This window comes from Prunus dulcis, chromosome 6, assembly GCF_902201215.1.
Source record: "Prunus dulcis chromosome 6, ALMONDv2, whole genome shotgun sequence".
Lineage (NCBI taxonomy): Eukaryota > Viridiplantae > Streptophyta > Magnoliopsida > Rosales > Rosaceae > Prunus > Prunus dulcis.
Window position 1 is genome coordinate 16,251,681 of NC_047655.1, and position 18,720 is coordinate 16,270,400.

An 18,720-nucleotide genomic window follows, 5' to 3' on the forward strand; every position below is an offset into this window, starting at 1 on the left:
GGTCTTGGAAACATAAAGATCATTTCAAAAAATAGGGGATTTGGGGCGGGGATGGGGGATACACCCACACCCCACCCCCCTCCCCCTCCCCTCCCTCCCCACACCCCCCGGCGACTAGTACGGGAATAAGGATTCACCGAAACTGCTTAAACGGAGATGGGGCCGGGGATGGGAAGGTCCGTTCCCATCCATAGGCAGGAGGAAAGGGTTAGATTCCAACGAAGCAAGGGAGAAGCGTGAGAAAAAGGAGATACATATTTTTATTTTAATATCTGTCAAAAAATTTAATTTTTTAATATTATTTCTTCAAAGTTAATTATACATAAGCAATAAAAATAGACCCCACCCACATCATCGCTTAACAGAAGATCAAATGGTCAAATTGACGGAATGTATAAATTAGTCGAATTTTAAAACATCATGGCATAAATTGACAAAACTAAAATCTCGTGGCCCATATCATGAATGACCCATGACCCAAATCTGCAGGGGTGAAATGATGTTAGCCCTAAAAAAAATGCATTTATGAATTGTCAAGCATGATCTCCAAATACAGCACGCCTCATAATAAAATTACAAGCATAAGCAATTAACCCTATCAGCACGCATTATCACAATAAAATTAACAATGACGAACCCCTAATGCTCATTCCAAACAAAAGTAATCTAATGGAGAGCAAAGATAAAACCAACCAAACTACAAAGCATCCCCAGACAGAAACGAACCACATTTTGTAAAGAATCATGAGCAGAAAATCCAATGCCTGCAAAGACTTGGTACCACCGGAAAATCCAAGTTCTTGAACAAAACCACCAAGAGGAAAACAGGGGTAAGGGGAACCTAAAAGCAAACCAACGCAATCTTCCAACAAGAAGGTAGTTGGAAGTTTAAGCGAGACCAAGGCTAATCATAAGCATCCCTATAGACAGAAAGGGGAAAGCCAATGCCAATTGAAACTTGACGCCAACGGAAAATCCATGTTCTCAAACAAAACTATCAAAGTGTAACAAGGGTTGGGGAACCCAAAAGCAAACCAATGCAATCTTCTTACAACAAGGCATATGGAACTTTAAGTGAGACAAACGACTGTAGCATGTAACAAATTTGAAGAATTCAAAGATTTTGTACAACAGACACTAAACAAACACTTGTATAGTCCAGAAATCATTACTTGCTTAGTGGACAAATATTCAGGATGCGTTCAATTAATCCTAGCCAATGCAGTATAGACATTTTCCTTATTCTAGTTTCTAAATAAGCTCAAGTTGAAATTTAGCCAAATGCCCAAGAAAGTAAGCCAGCATTCTTCCTTGGAATTAAAACCGACCAGAAGCAGCTAGTGACATGGTACAAGCCACAAACATCAAACAAAGCTTCTTTTAGTCTATTGTTTGGAGATCACCAAGAAAATTTTCATAAAACAACTTTATTATAAGATCTAAATTGAAACCATAGAAACCCAATCCAAACTCATATAGCATGCCTTAATTTCATAAAGTACTGAATTTATGCGAGTGACCAGGAAAAATACTTCAACAACACAACAATGACCATAAAGAAAGGGCAACCAAGTTACCAGCTACCAAAGAGAAAAGCAATAAATAGGTGCCAAAGTGTTTCACAATTAATAATCTCAAGAATATTAAAATCACATAGATATAAATAAACCAAATTGTTGTAAAGCTAACATTATTCAGCTACAATACAATCAAGATACTATACACATGACGCAATACTTATTAAAACATTAACTTATTATGCAAAACATGTACATATATTATGCAATACTTCATATAGTAAATGAAGACAAACAGACACTCAAGTCCCAAGTCCCACACCTTGGATTAATCAACGTATCTTATCAACTTTCTCTGCCTTAACGACAGGGTTCGCTTTCGCAATTGCATCTTGGCCTGCACTCTTATAATCGAACACGCAGTTGTGCTTGTTGGAGTAACGATGCAGTGAGCAAAATGTCTGCCCACACCTACACTTAAAACCAGTAAGGCCAACCCGCTTCCTACAAAAGTTGCACCTATTTGCAGGTCGCTTCTCAGGGTTCTCGGAAGTGGTTCCTTCTTCAACTTGACTCTGTTTTACTTCCTCTAGTACTTGTTGAACATGGCGTTTATTCTCCAAATCTTGATCACCAGCACTAACTTTTTTACCCACAACCGCAGTATCATCTGCTGCTGTTTTTGATTGTTTTAATAGAAAATCTTTGTAGCACTTGGAGCAAAGATTATTAGTCTTTTCACTTCCGAAAAACCCACAATTATTCACACACATAATCGGAGCCTTGGAGGCCTCATTGCCAGTCTCATCAAGCTTCCTCTTCTGTGATTCTTGTTCCATTATTGTTCAAAAATAATACAACCCACAACCTCCTCAAACCCCAAAATTCAATAAACAGAACCCAATACTCAAAACAGCACAAAAAACTAAAACTTGAATTTATCCAAGTTTACAAATTACTCATAACCCCTAACTTTCCCTGAAATTCAGATGAAATCAGAAGCAAAATTCAGATCATAGGTTACCACGTGATTGGCTGAGTATGCAGTTCACTTCAAACTCTTCCATGATTGAGGTCTGGCAAACACAGAAACCCTAAAGAGTCAAACCTCATAAGCATAAGACCAAAAGAAACAAAACCCTAATCACAAATCAAATAGCAAACTTCACAATCACAATCAATTACCAATGCAAGCAGATCATCAAATGAAGATGATGATGATGATAATTGTGATGATACATATTAGATAAGTAGAAAAGACAGAAAATTGAGGGGTTTTCCAGATCATGGTACCTTCATGGACGGCTGTGATTTTGTGGAGAAGAGAGAGATGATTGATGAGAGAGAAATTGAGAGAGTTCTGGTTGGGGTGTTTCATGTATGTAGAGAACTCACTCAACTCATCAACTGGAGAAAGGTGGAAGAAAAGAAAAGGATGAGAGTGTTGGAAAGTGGGAAAAGTACAAAAAACACCTCCTTATTTCTTATTTTAAAATGGGTTTTTTGTTTTGTGTACGCGTGTGCAGCGGTTCATGCTGCGGATGAGCCTATCCTTTTCCTTTTCTTCGGAAGGATCATGGAAGGCTTTGCCAATCTATAATAATCTTGAGGCCCAGCAAAACCCACTAAATTTTAATTTACTTCTAGTCCATTACCCAAAGACAAAATTAAAAGGCCCAATTCAACTATGCACTATGCTACAAGCCCACACCACCATTAGCACATCAAATTTTTTTTTCTTTTGGGTTTTTAGCGTTTAAGAAATTATCAAGTTCCATCTTTTATGGTCTTTTATGGTTTTTTGTGTCATTAAAGTTAACGCTTGTGCTCACAAGTAGTCCATGATGTGAGGTTCCGTTAAGAATTATGTTAGGGTTTGGGTGAAAATTTTTGGGGATTGTTATATATGTTTTATTTTTGCAACTTGAATTATTAATTAGCATATATGATTTTTGGTGTCTAGTATTTTTTTTTAGGATATCATGTCACATATGATAATAGACCAACAAAGAAATGAAAAACTATTTATTCATTCTTCGAAAAAAGTGGTAACGATAACAATGATACACCTTTTGCATCTGATGTTGACACTTCAATTCCTGAAGAACTTACTTAACTCAAATCTCAAGTAGTTGAGCAATGTGTTTGATTTGATATTTATTTATATTTTGTACTTCTTTGTGTTATATTTGCTCGTCATGTGGTCTTATTTGATTTATAAAATTTTGTTTACATTTCTATTTCAAGAGAAAAAAAAAGGCTTATATCTCCTATAAATAAATAAAATATTTAGCAAACCCCTATAAAAATTCATGGGTCCGCCATTGTACATGATGCCAACTTTCTTGAATACACAACTTCAGAATTCATTCAACAACAACGGCAACACAAGCAACAAGGCACAGACGACTTAAGGCTTATCTCTCAAAAATTGTTTCAGTTCTCTCTTTATGATGAGATTAGGGTTAGAGAACATATCTAATGATAGCAGGGTCTTAAGCATATATAGGATTAAGTCAAGTCGTCTCTACTCATCACCGAGGCCTAACTTGACTAACACTCTAGGTCTATCAAGCAACGGTTCACTCAAAAAGAAATTATTAAGACCCTTTTAATTGGCTACAAAACTTTCCTTAATTCACAAAATTCTGAACCACAAGGTATAACCACATTTAAACTCTTATCAAACCTCAATAAGAAACTTTGGATTGTGGTGTGGAAGTAACAACGGTGAAACGTTGTTGTCGTCATGATAGTCGCTGTCTTTTGTCCCATGTACACAAGTATTTGGCTCCAGCTGTCAGCCTTGAACATGGGTTTGAAGCTGCAACACAAAGAAGATATGGGTTTAGCCACTATGGCTCTCTCTTCGGTTGCCTTGGAGGATGTGGAAGGGTGATCCTGCTTCTTAGTTTTTTTGTCTAATAATTTTCAAGAACTCTTTTAGGAGTTTGTTGTGCTGTATTTTCTCTTTTCAGCTTTCGTTATGAATATGTCGTTTTGCAGTAGATTTGTATTGTAGGAGACTTACTTTTGGTTGCTGAATCAGGGATTTTAATCACTTATTGGGTTGTGAGTGATTCTCTTCATATCAATTCAACTTGTTGTTGTGTTTGGTCACTGAAGAAGATTTATCCATATTTGGCATTACAGTGGATTTGTACTTGTTTTTTTCTCATATAAATAAAACAATATCTCTCTTCTTTTTTGTCTTTTTTGAGGACCTTTTTAATTGAGAGGGGCGATAATATACTAAACTCACACACAGTACACGAAGGTTAGAACTCGAACCCATGACCTTTCTAAGGAGAGCATTTGCTCTAATCCACTATATTAGTGGGTCTTTCCATATCGCTCTTTATTAAAAATAAAAATAAAATAAAATAAAATAAAAACTTGCAACAACAAAGCTCACTCTAATCACAATATTCAAGACGAAATTTACCAAACTTGAAAGCCAAGAAATTAACCTGACATATAACAAATATAAACTTAATTAAAGAAGAACTTCATCAACTTATAGAAAATACAAAATTTATAAGTTCTCCAAAGTTGTCAAGAATACTGATGGACATATTTTATATTATATATTTAACCTCATTCTTAGTATATTTTGGTTAATATTTTGGAAGAATTTTGATACTTTGAATTAGATTTCCAATATATGACTTTCGACTCTCTCTAGAGCAAAACATAATCAAATGGAGGAATTTTGGAGTAATTCCAGTTGGAGGACGTTCTTGAGTCACTTAGCTTGATCGTATCAAAATTTCAGAGTTTTCTTCCAAGCGGTTATTTTCTGGCAATAAAATAAAGGAGCAGTGCGCGGTGCTGGAATAGTGACGTGTTGGGCTTTTATTGCGTTTTTGGAGCACAAGATGACCTCGGATGGGTTCGTGGCCTTCTAGAGAAGTGTTCAGAACATTTTTATCTTTAAAACAAGCTATCTTGGGCCAGATTTGGAGGAGATTTGGGGCAAAAACGTGGCTGGGCAGATTTTGGGCAGATTCTCCTATTCCAATTTGGACTTTATTTCCTAGTTTTATTTTATTTTAATTAGTTTCCTTGTGGGGATGGAAAAGCTGTACATTGGCAGCTAGGTTTTAAGGGGTATTTAAGCTCTTTCTCACAAGGAATTAAGGACTTCTTTTTCACTTTTGAACTTTGCATTGTGGAGAGCAATTGCTAGGGTTTTGGGTTTTCACAACTTTCAGGTGTTTTCGTTCTTTTCTTCTTAATGATATTTTCTTGGATTTCAATTATGAGTATGCGTAACTAAATTTCTTTTGCTAGGGTGAAGCCTTGAACCTTAGCATGAATATGTGATTTTTATTTAATTGCTTATGATGAGTGCATGCCTACTTGAATTGTTAATCACTGTTTTAAACTATCTAATTGCCTTAATGCCTGATCACCATTAGGATCTTTAGAAAAGTAATTGGATGCAATTTTGGTCGGAAGGTTCCCTGAAATTGATGCTAGCTTCTTGTGATTAATAATTGTAATTTCACTTAAGATGAACACCACGTCTTAAGGGTTGCATGGTTTTTCAAAGGGTTTTCATAAAACTTAATGAGTCTTTCATGTTCAGATTTGATCCGAACGTCCGGACGGGTTGCATGTTGGATATACGTTTTGTGTTGGAGGTTCCAAGTAGAATATACATTAGGAAAACCTAACCTTCAAAGTGGCATGTGCAAATCATAAGTAATTGGTAAAAGTTCATAGGATTGCTAGGTGATGGTGAAACCCTAGTGCTTTTATAAATTGATATTCAAAACTCTTTCCTTCAATCATATTTGTTCTTGTTTTAATATTTGTTTTTAGAATCAACCAAATTCATAATCATCTTTCTTGACCTTTTATTTTAAGTAGTCATTTGGAATTTTTTTTTACTTAAATTGCTAATTAGTCCTTGAGGAAAACGACCTTGCATGAGCATCTATACTACAATAGCCTTGTATTCTTGCAAGTATTTTATGTGATTTTAACCCTGTTTGCACAGGTACTAAAAATCCTATCAAGAAATTGGCGCCGTTGCCGGGGACTATTTTAGACAATTTTTGTTTAACCTTTTTCTGATTTATTTTATTTTATTTTATTTTTAATTTTCGTCCAAAAAAAAAAAAATTTTTGAAATTGAACAATTTTGTTTCTGTTGCAGATTCTGCAGACTGCATGGTCCAGACCCGATCAGGAACTGCACAGATTGTACAATTTGATCCAGAACCAGAGCGCACACTGCAGAGACAGCGGAGAGAAGTTACTTGGGCTTGGGACTGTTCACTGCAGGGCACTTTTCTGCAGAATCTGTTTGCAAACGAGGGTAACATGGCGTTAGAATTACCTGCGGCAGGTAGACCACTAAGGGAGTCATTGGAAGCCCGTGCCACTGATGTTCCCAATTGCATTGTGTATCCTGAACAAGAAGAGGGTGATTCGTTCGAGATCAGGCACCATATGCTTGAAATTCTACCTACTTTTCGGGGGCTGCCTAATGAAGATGCAAACATACATATTGCAAAATTTATTGTGGGTTGCAAGAATATTTTGATTAGGGGTTTTTCTGCTGAGGCTATTAAGTTACGTCTTTTCCCTTTCACTTTGAAGGACAAGGCAGAAACTTGGTTATTCACTCTACCCTCTAATAGCATTACTACTTGGCAGCAGTTACACACAAAATTCCTGAACAAATATTATCCAGCATCCAAGACATTGAATTTCAAGAGGGAGATTTTGACATTCACACAGAAGCCTAATGAAGAGTTTCATGAAGCGTGGGAGAGATATACAGAGATGTACATAAAGTGTCCACATGTTAAAATTGATTCAGATACACAAATGAATATTTTCTTTGATGGGCTTAATCCTACATCTAAGAGCCATGTGAATGCATAAGCAGGAGGATCATTGTCAAATAAATCTGCAAGAGAGGCATTTGAACTGTTTGATATGATGGCTACAGAATCTCAGCAATGGGCAGCAGAACATTCACAGAAAAGGGGCATTTTTGAGTTATCAGTAGGTTCTCCCAATATGTCTGCACAAATGGAAAAAATGGATAAGAAAATTGATGCAAAGTTTGATATGCTTCTACAACATCTAGCAAGTTCTACACAGCAGCCACCTACATCAACAGTTTGCACTATATGCAGTATGGCTACACATGACATAATGGGCTGCCCACATAGAGACTCTTACCCAGAGCTTGTTGAACAACATGTCAATATGATGAACAGCTATCAAAGGCCTAGGAATGATGCATATGCAACTCATTACAATCCTGGATGGAGGGATCACCCTAATTTCAAATGGGGTGACAATCAGACTAATGCCAAACCATTCCAGCATGCACAAAAACCTTTTGTTCCCCCCAAACCATCTCTGGAAGATCAACTTGCTAAACTGGCAGCAACAACTCAATCATTCATCGAGGGCAACAATCAAAGATTTCAAAATGTTGAAGCATCAATTAAAAGTTTGGAGCAACAATTTGGACAGCTAGCTACACAGATTTCAAATAGAGAAAAGGGCAAATTTCCTAGTCAAACAATTCCTAATCCAAATGGACGTGAAGATTGCAACGTTGTTCGGACTTTACGATGTGGAAAAAGCTATGACAATCGTGAAAATAGCATTGAAAAGGAGCAGCAAACAGTGAAGGATAATACAGAAAATTTTGCAGCAGCAGAATCTGCCGAACCTGCAGAAAGACATAATTTGGCAGATCTAGAAACTGTTCCAAAACAAGTTCCTGAGCGTGTTCATGAGGCCCCTATTCCATATCCAGAACGTTTGAAGCCAAAAGCAAAAGATCAACAACTCAAGGACTTTATGCAGACATTATCCAAGGTTCAAATCAACATTCCATTACTGGATGCAATCAAGAAAATTCCATCATATGCCAAATTTTTGAAGGAAGTTTGCAGCAGCAAAAAGACGCTTTCAGATTTGGACAAAGTTATTTTGACAGAACAGTGCAGCGCAGTTTTGCTAAACAAACTACCACCTAAGAAAAAAGATCCAGGGAGTTTTAATATTTCTTGCACTATTGGAAATTCTAATTTTAAAAGTGCTTTAATTGATTTGGGTGCAAGTATTAATTTGATGCCTTTTTCTGTTTTCCAGCGATTGGGGCAAGGAGATTTAAAGCCTACATCAATTATACTTCAACTAGCTGACCGTTCAATCACTTATCCAAGAGGTGTTATTGAAGATCTAATTATTAAGGTTGATAATCTTTATCTACCGGCAGATTTTGTGGTTTTAGACATGGATGAAGACCTTCAAACACCTATTATTTTGGGGATGCCGTTTATGGCAACAGCTAGGACCTTAATTGATGTGGAAGTTGGAACATTGACTTTACGGGTTCAGGACCAATCTGTGGTGTTTAATTTGTTTGAGGCAGCAAAACGTCCTGCTGAACAGCAAGATTGTATGCGTATTGACATGGTAGATAGTATGGTGCAGGACAGATTTTATGCTAATTCAAAAACATATCAGTTGCTGCATGTTTTACAAGGGGAACTTGAGACAGATTTTGAAGATGAAGGTGTTCTTGAGTACATTCACGCATTGAACAGTCTGCCCACAGTGTTGCCAAAATTTAGGAATGTGTACGAGAGTTTAGGGGAGCCCAAACAGCCCCTTAAACCATCTAGACAACAGCCGCCAAAATTGGAGCTGAAGCCTTTACCAAAACATCTTAAATATGCATATTTAGGAGCTGTAGAGACGCTGCCAGTTATAATTGCAGCAGATTTAACACCGACAGAGGAAGATAAATTGCTTCGTGTGTTGAGAAAATATCAAGATGCATTGGGATGGACAATTGCGGACATCAAGGGAATCAGCCCAGCCCTATGTATGCACAGAATATTAATGGAAGACGACATGAAGCCAACAGTTGATGCTCAACGCCGCCTTAACCCAATTATGAAAGAGGTGGTTAGAATAGAGGTTATGAAATTACTTGATGCCGGTATGATTTATCCTATTTCTGACAGTAAATGGGTTAGCCCGACTCAAGTTGTGCCTAAACGAACCGGTATTACAGTGGTGAAAAATGATAATAATGAGTTAGTTCCTACACGATTGACTATGGGTTGGAGAATGTGTGTAGATTACCGGAAGCTTAACACAGGGACTAGAAAAGACCATTTTCCATTGCCTTTTATTGACCAGATGTTAGAAAGGTTGGCTGGGCGGGCTTTTTACTGTTTTCTTGATGGGTATTCTGGATATAATCAGATTCCAATCGCACCAGAGGATCAAGAGAAGACTACTTTCACTTGTCCATTCGGTACTTATGCTTATCGGAGGATGCCGTTTGGATTATGCAATGCACCTGCTACGTTTCAACGTTGTATGATGAGTATTTTTTCTGGCTTGGTCGAAAATATTGTGGAAGTTTTTATGGATGATTTTTCTGTTTTTGGGGATTCATATGATCAGTGCTTACAGAATTTATCATTAGTTCTTCAGAGATGTCAAGAGACGAATTTAGTGCTAAACTGGGAAAAGTGTCATTTCATGGTTGAACAGGGAATTGTCTTGGGTCATTCAATTTCTAGCAAAGGCATTGAGGTTGACAAAGCAAAGATTGACGTTATTGCAAAGCTGCCACCTCCTACATCAGTAAAAGGTGTGAGGTCCTTCTTAGGACACGCAGGTTTTTATCGTCGGTTCATCAAGGATTTCTCCAAGATTAGTCGACCTTTGTGCACTTTATTGGCTAAGGATACACCATTTAATTTTGATAAGGCCTGTTTAGAAGCATTCAACAAGTTGAAAGCACTCCTAACTTCGGCGCCCATCATTGCTGCACCAAATTGGGATTTACCATTTGAACTAATGTGTGATGCGTCAAATTATGCTGTCGGGGCAGTTTTAGGGCAGCGAAAAGATAAGCTTCCCCATGTCATCTATTATGCAAGTCGTACTCTCAATGATGCACAGCTTAACTATGCAACTACAGAGAAGGAATTGTTGGCAGTTGTGTTCGCACTAGAGAAATTTCGGTCTTATTTGGTTGGGGCTAAAATAATTGTCTATACGGATCATGCTGCACTAAAATACTTGTTGTCTAAGAAGGATGCAAAGCCTAGATTGATTCGTTGGGTTCTTTTACTTCAAGAATTTGACTTAGAGATTCAAGACAAGAAGGGCAGTGAGAATGTTGTGGCTGATCATTTATCTAGATTAATTATTCCAGCAGCTACAGAGGCAGATTCTCTACCATTGAGTGAAAGTTTCCCAAATGAACAGCTATTTGCTGTCAAAATTGACACACCTTGGTTTGCAGATATTGTCAATTATTTGGCTAAGGGTGTGGTGCATCCAGATTTTTCCTACCAGCAGAAAAAAGAAGTTTTTATCTGATGTAAAGCACTATTTCTGGGATGAACCGTACTTATACAAGTATTGTGCAGACCAGATTATTCGCAGGTGTATTCCGGAGGCTGAACAGGAAAGTGTTTTAAAGTTTGCTCATCACTACGCTTGTGGAGGACATTTTGGGCAGAAAAGGACAGCAGAGAAAATCCTACAGAGTGGGTTATTTTGGCCAACACTTTTTAGAGATTCACAGAATTGGTGCAAGGCATGTGATAGGTGTCAAAGGGTCGGCAATCAATCCAGAAGGAATGAGATGCCCCAGCAAAGTATCTTAATTGTTGAACTATTTGATGTTTGGGGTATTGATTTCATGGGACCATTCCCATCTTCTAACGGGCACCAATATATTTTAGTGGCTGTGGAATATGTTTCAAAGTGGGTCGAGGCCATTGCCGCACAAACTAATCAAGGATCAGTGATCCTGAAGTTCCTCCAGGGGGTTATATTTCCACGTTTTGGAATTCCGCGTGTTATTCTTAGTGATGGGGGGAAGCATTTTATTAATAAACCATTTGCTAACCTACTGGCAAAATATGGGATTAATCATCGCGTGGCTACACCATACCACCCACAGACATCTGGTCAAGTTGAAGTTTCAAACAGAGAAATAAAACGTATTTTGGAGAAAACAGTGAGCTCTACACGCAAGGATTGGAGTTTCAAACTAAATGATGCTTTGTGGGCATACAGGACAGCTTATAAAACTCCTATTGGGATGTCACCATTCCGACTTGTTTATGGGAAAGCCTGTCATCTACCTATGGAGCTGGAGCATAAAGCTTACTGGGCCATTAAAGAGTTAAATTTTGCATATGACTCAGCTGGGGAAAAGCGGAAATTGCAGTTAAATGAGCTAGAGGAAATTCATCAAGGTGCTTATGATAGTTCTCGCATCTACAAGGAAAGAACTAAGGCATTTCATGACAGTCAAATTTTACGGAAGGAATTTCAGCCAGGGCAAAAGGTTCTGTTATTTAGTTCAAGGCTCAAGTTGTTTCCAGGGAAATTAAAATCTTGCTGGACTGGACCCTACCTAGTGACTCAAGTTTTTCCTCATGGAGCAGTTCAAATCACTAATGAAGATAAAGGCAACACGTTCAAGGTGAATGGTCATAGGATGAAACCCTACATGGAGACACCCTTTGACATTGCAGCCGAGTCTTTGACTCTGAAGGAACCAGTGATTTGGCCACCAGGCTTCTGCAAAGTCTAGCTACAGACTTAAAATAGCGCGCTTATTGGGAGGCAACCCAATTTTTCTAAACTCTTTACTTTTTTTATTTTCAAAACAAAAACAAAAACAAAAACAAAAACAAAAAAAAAAGGAAAAAAAAAAGTGTGGAGTGTGTGAAGTATGAATAAAAGGGATGAGAGTTAAGGGTTTTAGTCGAGTCTCCATAACCATAATGGTTCACTTTACACCGAAAGAAGTTTGTGAATTCTTTTCTAATTGAGTCTAAATAGCTTAGACTTTGTGGTGGGATTACTTGGATCTATGGAAAGGATGTTCTAGTTTTTAAAATTTTCTATGGATTGCAACTTGAAGGTGGAAATTTTGTCCTGGTTAAGTGTTAGCTAGATGTCTAATCTGTTAAGTTTTTATTTTTGTTTGAGTCTTGTTTCGCTTGAGGACAAGCAAAAGCTAAGTTTGGGGGAATTTTGATGGACATATTTTATATTATATATTTAACCTCATTCTTAGTATATTTTGGTTAATATTTTGGAAGAATTTTGATACTTTGAATTATATTTCCAATATAGGACTTTCGCCTCTCTCTGGAGCAAAACATAATCAAATGGAGGAATTTTGGAGTAATTCCAGTTGGAGGACGTTCTTGAGTCACTTAGCTTGATCGTATCACAATTTCAGAGTTTTCTTCCAAGCGGTTATTTTCTGGCAATAAAATAAAGGAGCAGTGCGCGGTGCTGGAATAGTGACGTGTTGGGCTTTTATTGCGTTTTTGGAGCACAAGATGACCTCGGATGGGTTCGTGGCCTTCTAGAGAAGTGTTCAGAACATTTTTATCTTTAAAACAAGCTATCTTGGGCCAGATTTGGAGGAGATTTGGGGCAAAAACGTGGCTGGGCAGATTTTGGGCAGATTCTCCTATTCCAATTTGGACTTTATTTCCTAGTTTTATTTTATTTTAATTAGTTTCCTTGTGGGGATGGAAAAGCTGTACATTGGCAGCTAGGTTTTAAGGGGTATTTAAGCTCTTTCTCACAAGGAATTCTGAACTTCTTTTTCACTTTTGAACTTTGCATTGTGGAGAGCAATTGCTAGGGTTTTGGGTTTTCACAACTTTCAGGTGTTTTCGTTCTTTTCTTCTTAATGATATTTTCTTGGATTTCAATTATGAGTATGCATAACTAAATTTCTTTTGCTAGGGTGAAGCCTTGAACCTTAGCATGAATATGTGATTTTTATTTAATTGCTTATGATGAGTGCATGCCTACTTGAATTGTTAATCACTGTTTTAAACTATCTAATTGTCTTAATGCCTGATCACCATTAGGATCTTTAGAAAAGTAATTGGATGCAATTTTGGTCGGAAGGTTCCCTGAAATTGATGCTAGCTTCTTGTGATTAATAATTGTAATTTCACTTAAGATGAACACCACGGCTTAAGGGTTGCATGGTTTTTCAAAGGGTTTTCATAAAACTTAATGAGTCTTTCATGTTCAGATTTGATCCGAACGTCCGGACGGGTTGCATGTTGGATATACGTTCTGTGTTGGAGGTTCCAAGTAGAATATACATTAGGAAAACCTAACCTTCAAAGTGGCATGTGCAAATCATAAGTAATTGGTAAAAGTTCATAGGATTGCTAGGTGATGGTGAAACCCTAGTGCTTTTATAAATTGATATTCAAAACTCTTTCCTTCAATCATATTTGTTCTTGTTTTAATATTTGTTTTTAGAATCAACCAAATTCATAATCATCTTTCTTGACCTTTTATTTTAAGTAGTCATTTGGAATTTGTTTTTACTTAAATTGCTGATTAGTCCTTGAGAAAAACGACCTTGCATGTGCATCTATACTACAATAACCTTGTATTCTTGCAAGTATTTTAAGTGATTTTAACCCTGTTTGCACAGGTACTACCATCAAGGAGTGGCGAAATCATAAATGGGGGATAAATGGGAAAACCTTACAATAACCAATTCGGGTTAATTGCTAATAGGGGAGGGGCCCCTCATGTATGGCGTCTTTTGCAACTAGTCTCAAACTGCGACAAAGCTCTAATAAAATATTGAAATGTAATCATGATTTGTGAGGCTTCATAATTAGATGAAGTGTTTTCTAATTCACTAGTTAGATCCTAATTGGGCAATAACAATGGAGAGTATTATTAGAATGTGGGCATCCATCTTAAAACCAAGTGTTAATGGGTGGAGAGGCCCCTTAATGTATGGCGTCTTTTGTAACTAGCATGTTACATGTGGAAAATTCTTATTAAGTAACGTGAGAGGATGTGACAATTGGACTTGATACATGGATATATCATGCTCTAATATCATATAAGAATATAAGCATCTAACTCAAAAAATCAATTGTCAATGAGTGGAGAAGTTCGAGATCTTGTAAGCATTGCAAAGCTTCCACCCTCCAATGACTGACCCCCTCAACAACGAGCTCACGACCATATTAAATGAATGGGACTACATTAGCACTCCGAAATAGCTATCATGCACTTTCTAATGAAAAAATCTATATTTTTCGTAACCCAAAATATAAGATTTGAGATTGAGAACTGCCCATTGCATGAAAATAGAAACTTTGGATTGTACTCATGGATCTTGGAATGATTAACATGATTTAGGAGTTTGGCTATGTCTCTTCTCTCCTTTTTGCCAGTGAGATAGACATCCAAAAGTTTTCCCAACAGGAAGATAGAGAGAAGGAGCAGGGGAGGAAAAAGGTTTTCACAATCCCTGTGACCATATTCCAAGTAGTGATTGGAAAGTGCTGTAAATAAGTTTAATCCCAACTGGACGAAAATATAGTTGGCAAAGGACCAATATAATCTGAGTTCAGTGAATTACAAAAACATTAGCCAACCAAAAGCATGTTATTTTAACTTATGTGTCCAATGACTCGGCCCACACAACCAACTCTAATATTGGGTTAAGGCGGATTAAGGGTAAATACGGTCATTAAGAAAACTACGTTTTCTTTAAAAAGCTTTAAAAAGAAATGAAAAACAAAGTACACTATGTTTTCCTTAATCAATTATCAATTCCAAGAAAGTAGTGTTATTGAACGAAATGATCATTCACAGATGGACGTTACTAAACAACCTAATTTTAATCATGTGTTTTTTATTTCTCACAGATAATAATCGGTGCAATCACTCGCACATACCTAATCATATGTACTAATTACATGACTAATTATTGTGAGGGAAATTAAATAGAAACCTTAGTAGGGATGAAAAGAGGGTGATACAAAAATAAAACTCAACCAGGTTCGCATATGTAGACTTTGGCAGCAGCAGCTAGCAGCTGCCGGCAGTCAATGGTTTGGTACAGTCCAAGTAGCTCATCACGCCCCACTAACTGCAGTCAGCAGACCGACAATGTGGTGAGGCCGAAGAGCACGCATGACAGCTTCTCAAGCTCCTCTCACTGACATGCATATCTTCCGATATTGTACCGTCATTTTCATATATATATATAACATCAAGCTTAATAATATTTCATTCATTGGGGCTTGTAGTTTAAGTGGTTAAAAGTATTTATCTCTGAACTCAAAGTCTTAAATTCAATTTCTCCACCTCTAATATCGCTTGTATAAAATAAGGGAGCTGATTTTCCAACTCCCTTTTTATCCACTTAGACTCATTTCGTTGAAAATTTTATGTTCTCACTCATCTTTTGTCCACTTACACTCCCTTGTATATTATAGTAAAAAGTATTTTAAAAACAAAAGGGAGTGTAAGTGAAAAAAAAGAGAATAGGAAAATTAGCACTCTAAAATAATAATAATAATATTTAACCAATATATATATATATATATATGCATGTATTTTTTTTAATGTATAGAATGTAAAGGAAGGAGTTATGTTAAGTTTGAAGTAAATAATTTTACCCAGTGGACCATCGAAGTTATTATTGGACTGTATATATTCAGTACTGTACGTATAAGTTAGTCCCATGTGCTTGTTTCTTTTCTTTTCTTTCTTTCACCTGATCAGTTGAGTGAGTGAGAGAGAGGGCCAGGCAGGCAGGCAGGCAGGGCGTGGAGAGAAGTAGTTCAGCTTCAATGTGTAAAGCTGCTTTCCTCATATGCTCTCTCCATACATCTAGGTTATGGACCTACCTACCCTTTTATCCTTTCCTACAAAACCATACACCATACTTTCCTCTTTAACTTTCTTCTTCCTTTTTTTTTTTTTTTTTTTTTTTCAAATTTATAAAAGAAGAAAGAGACCCAAACAAATGAAAAAAGTATATATGGTGGGGGTGTTGTTCATGTATGATCCTCTACAGCAACATCAGCTTCACCTCACAATTGTGAGACTAAATGGTGTGAGTAATACTATTCTTATCATGTTTATTATATTTTCATATCACCTTATGTGACATATGAAGTGGACAGCCACATCAACTAAAAAGTGTCAATAAATCATAAAAGAAAAGAAAACGTCAAATTAATTTTAATTGATGTGGCTGTCCACCTCATATGAGAATGTGGTAAGAGTAGCATTATTCAAATAGTATCTTTGTCTGATGGAAAGAAATTTTCAATTAAAAACAACCGTACACATGGCAACTAAATAGAAAGCCACATGGATAAAGAGACTTGATTAGAAGAACTCGATTAAGCCCAAAACTCTCATGTTTGGGATTGCTGTCACTTTTAAAAAAGTTGCTGAATTTTTTTACAGCAATGGTTCATGAATTTATATCTAAGTTTCAATTCGGTACTCGAATTTTATATATATATAGTAAATTTGGTCTTCCAACTCTCTCAAGACCAGTTTGGGATTGCTGTCACTTCTTAAAAAGTTGCTTTTACTATGATTTGAAAATAATTAGCTGTAAAGTAAAGTAGTTTCATGTTTAGTAAATAATTCTTTTAAAATGTTGTTAGTACAAAAAGCAGTGTCAAAATCATTTGGTAAATTTTAATATAAAATTGTTGTAACTATGAATAATGATTCAAATAGACATGATTTGAAAGTATTATGAGCTAATTTTTGGTGGTAGTGGAGGTGGTGAAAGAGATGGAGGTGAAGATAGTGGTGAAAGAGGTGGTGGTTGTGGTAGTGGTGGTGGTGGGGATGAAGGTTGTGGAGGTGGAGATGGAGGTGGTGGAGATGGAGGACGAGATGGTGGTTGTGGTGGTAGTGACAGAGGAGGATGTGGTGGTGATGGTGGTGGCGAAGGAGGATGTGGTGGTGGTGGTGATGGCAGTGGTAGTGGAGGTGGTAGAGTTGGATGTGGAGGTGGAGGTGGAGGTGGTATCATTTTAAAAAATTAAAGATGGTATTTTGGGAATTTAAAAAATTCATTAAAGGCTTTATCTCTGCTTCTTTTGAAAGCAGTTTTGACAAACAACCCAGAGCCTACTTTTAAAAGTTGCTGTCAAAAGATCACTGCTTTTAAAATAATTGACATACTTTATTTTTACTAAACACCTTAAACTGTTTAACTTTAAAGTGAACTAGGTTTTTGGCCAAAAAAAGCAATCTCAAACGTGGCCTCAGTCATGCCAATTGAGTCCTTCTGTCATAGTTTTCGTTAATTTTAATCACGTGAGTGACAAATGATGTATATTTTAAGGGTAAATAGGGGAAATGTTCCCCACAAGGAGAAGAACAAAACTAAATAAGTGTCGCCGGCAGTGGTGGCTAGAAAATAGTTCAAAAGGGATGGTTGCGATGGAGCGATACCGGCAGCTTTCGAGCTCAAATCCTCTTGGTATTCTAACCCTCCTAACTTCTCCGTTACAACGTTGAATTAAGAGTCGTTTGCTCCTACGCACTCGTGAAACTTAGCCCAACCTCATGGTGCTAGGAAAATTATCAAAACTTGTCCCAAACAAAAGTGGCTCAAAAATCTAGGGTTTAACACTATGGGTGCAAAATTGTCAATTTACACTAAAATTTTCAAAAATTAAAAGAAAATTCAAGACGAGTTATTATACAAAATCAAAATGAGTGGTAAATTGGATGGAATGTGAGGAAAATTAAGGGTAGGGGAGAGATTGACTAATGTTAATAGTCGAAGAAACAATTATTCTAAGAAAAAAGGTTAGGGGACAAATAAAGAAAAATTTAGCTATAAATTAAGAGGGGATTTTGACAGTTTACTCTAACAGGGAGAGGGACGGGCAACCTTATCACTAAATTATGCACGTCTTCATAAAAATAGTTATGGTCATTACTTTTATTATTTTTTTCTTTTCACTAATTAAGGTCATTTAGTATTAGTGGCAAGCTTTTGTTTTTTAATTGAATAATACTAGTCTTGCCATATTTTTTATACCACAATTTTATACAACATGATGTGGCAGCTGATGTGTACATACCAAATCATGTAAAATACTAGTTTCTGTTTTTCTAATTTTATTTATTAAAATACACTTTATTTATTTATTTGATGTGACATATGATATGGATATGCCACATCATATGGTATAGAAATGTGGGATAATAATGTGGTAAGTGTAGCATTATTCTTTTTAATTTAACACGAATTTAAGAAATTACAAGTATGGGAGAATAAAATAAAAAATTAGGGAATGTCTAGATAAGGTAATGATTAGAATTGTGACGGCAATTGTGAAGTTCAATG

The 18,720-nt window shown here is 36.6% G+C and overlaps 1 protein-coding gene and 1 non-coding gene across 3 annotated transcripts; both read right to left on the reverse strand.

Moving 5' to 3' along the window:
• Window positions 1-1,629: 1,629 nt before the first annotated feature.
• LOC117632785 (zinc finger A20 and AN1 domain-containing stress-associated protein 9-like) lies at window positions 1,630-2,980 on the reverse strand. 2 transcript variants are annotated; one of them, XM_034366356.1, is made up of 2 exons: window positions 2,811-2,980; window positions 1,630-2,593 (listed from the first exon to the last, which is right to left on the reverse strand). In XM_034366356.1, exon 2 carries the CDS (start codon window positions 2,354-2,356, stop codon window positions 1,850-1,852), a length of 507 nt encoding a protein of 168 aa, XP_034222247.1. In that variant the 5' UTR covers window positions 2,357-2,593; window positions 2,811-2,980; the 3' UTR covers window positions 1,630-1,849. The 2 variants fall into 2 exon arrangements, with proteins under 2 accessions (XP_034222247.1, XP_034222248.1); XM_034366357.1 differs by having other exon boundaries at window positions 1,630-2,611.
• A 4,255-nt stretch (window positions 2,981-7,235) lies between these two features.
• Window positions 7,236-7,342, reverse strand: LOC117633344. Its single transcript, XR_004586652.1, has one exon. It is a non-coding gene; the product is annotated as a small nucleolar RNA R71 (small nucleolar RNA).
• Window positions 7,343-18,720: the final 11,378 nt, after the last annotated feature.

Bases quoted from the DNA above. Each gene is read 5' to 3' on its own strand.
- LOC117632785 (XM_034366356.1), bottom strand. From the start codon at position 2,356: ATGGAACAAGAATCACAGAAGAGGAAGCTTGATGAGACTGGCAATGAG.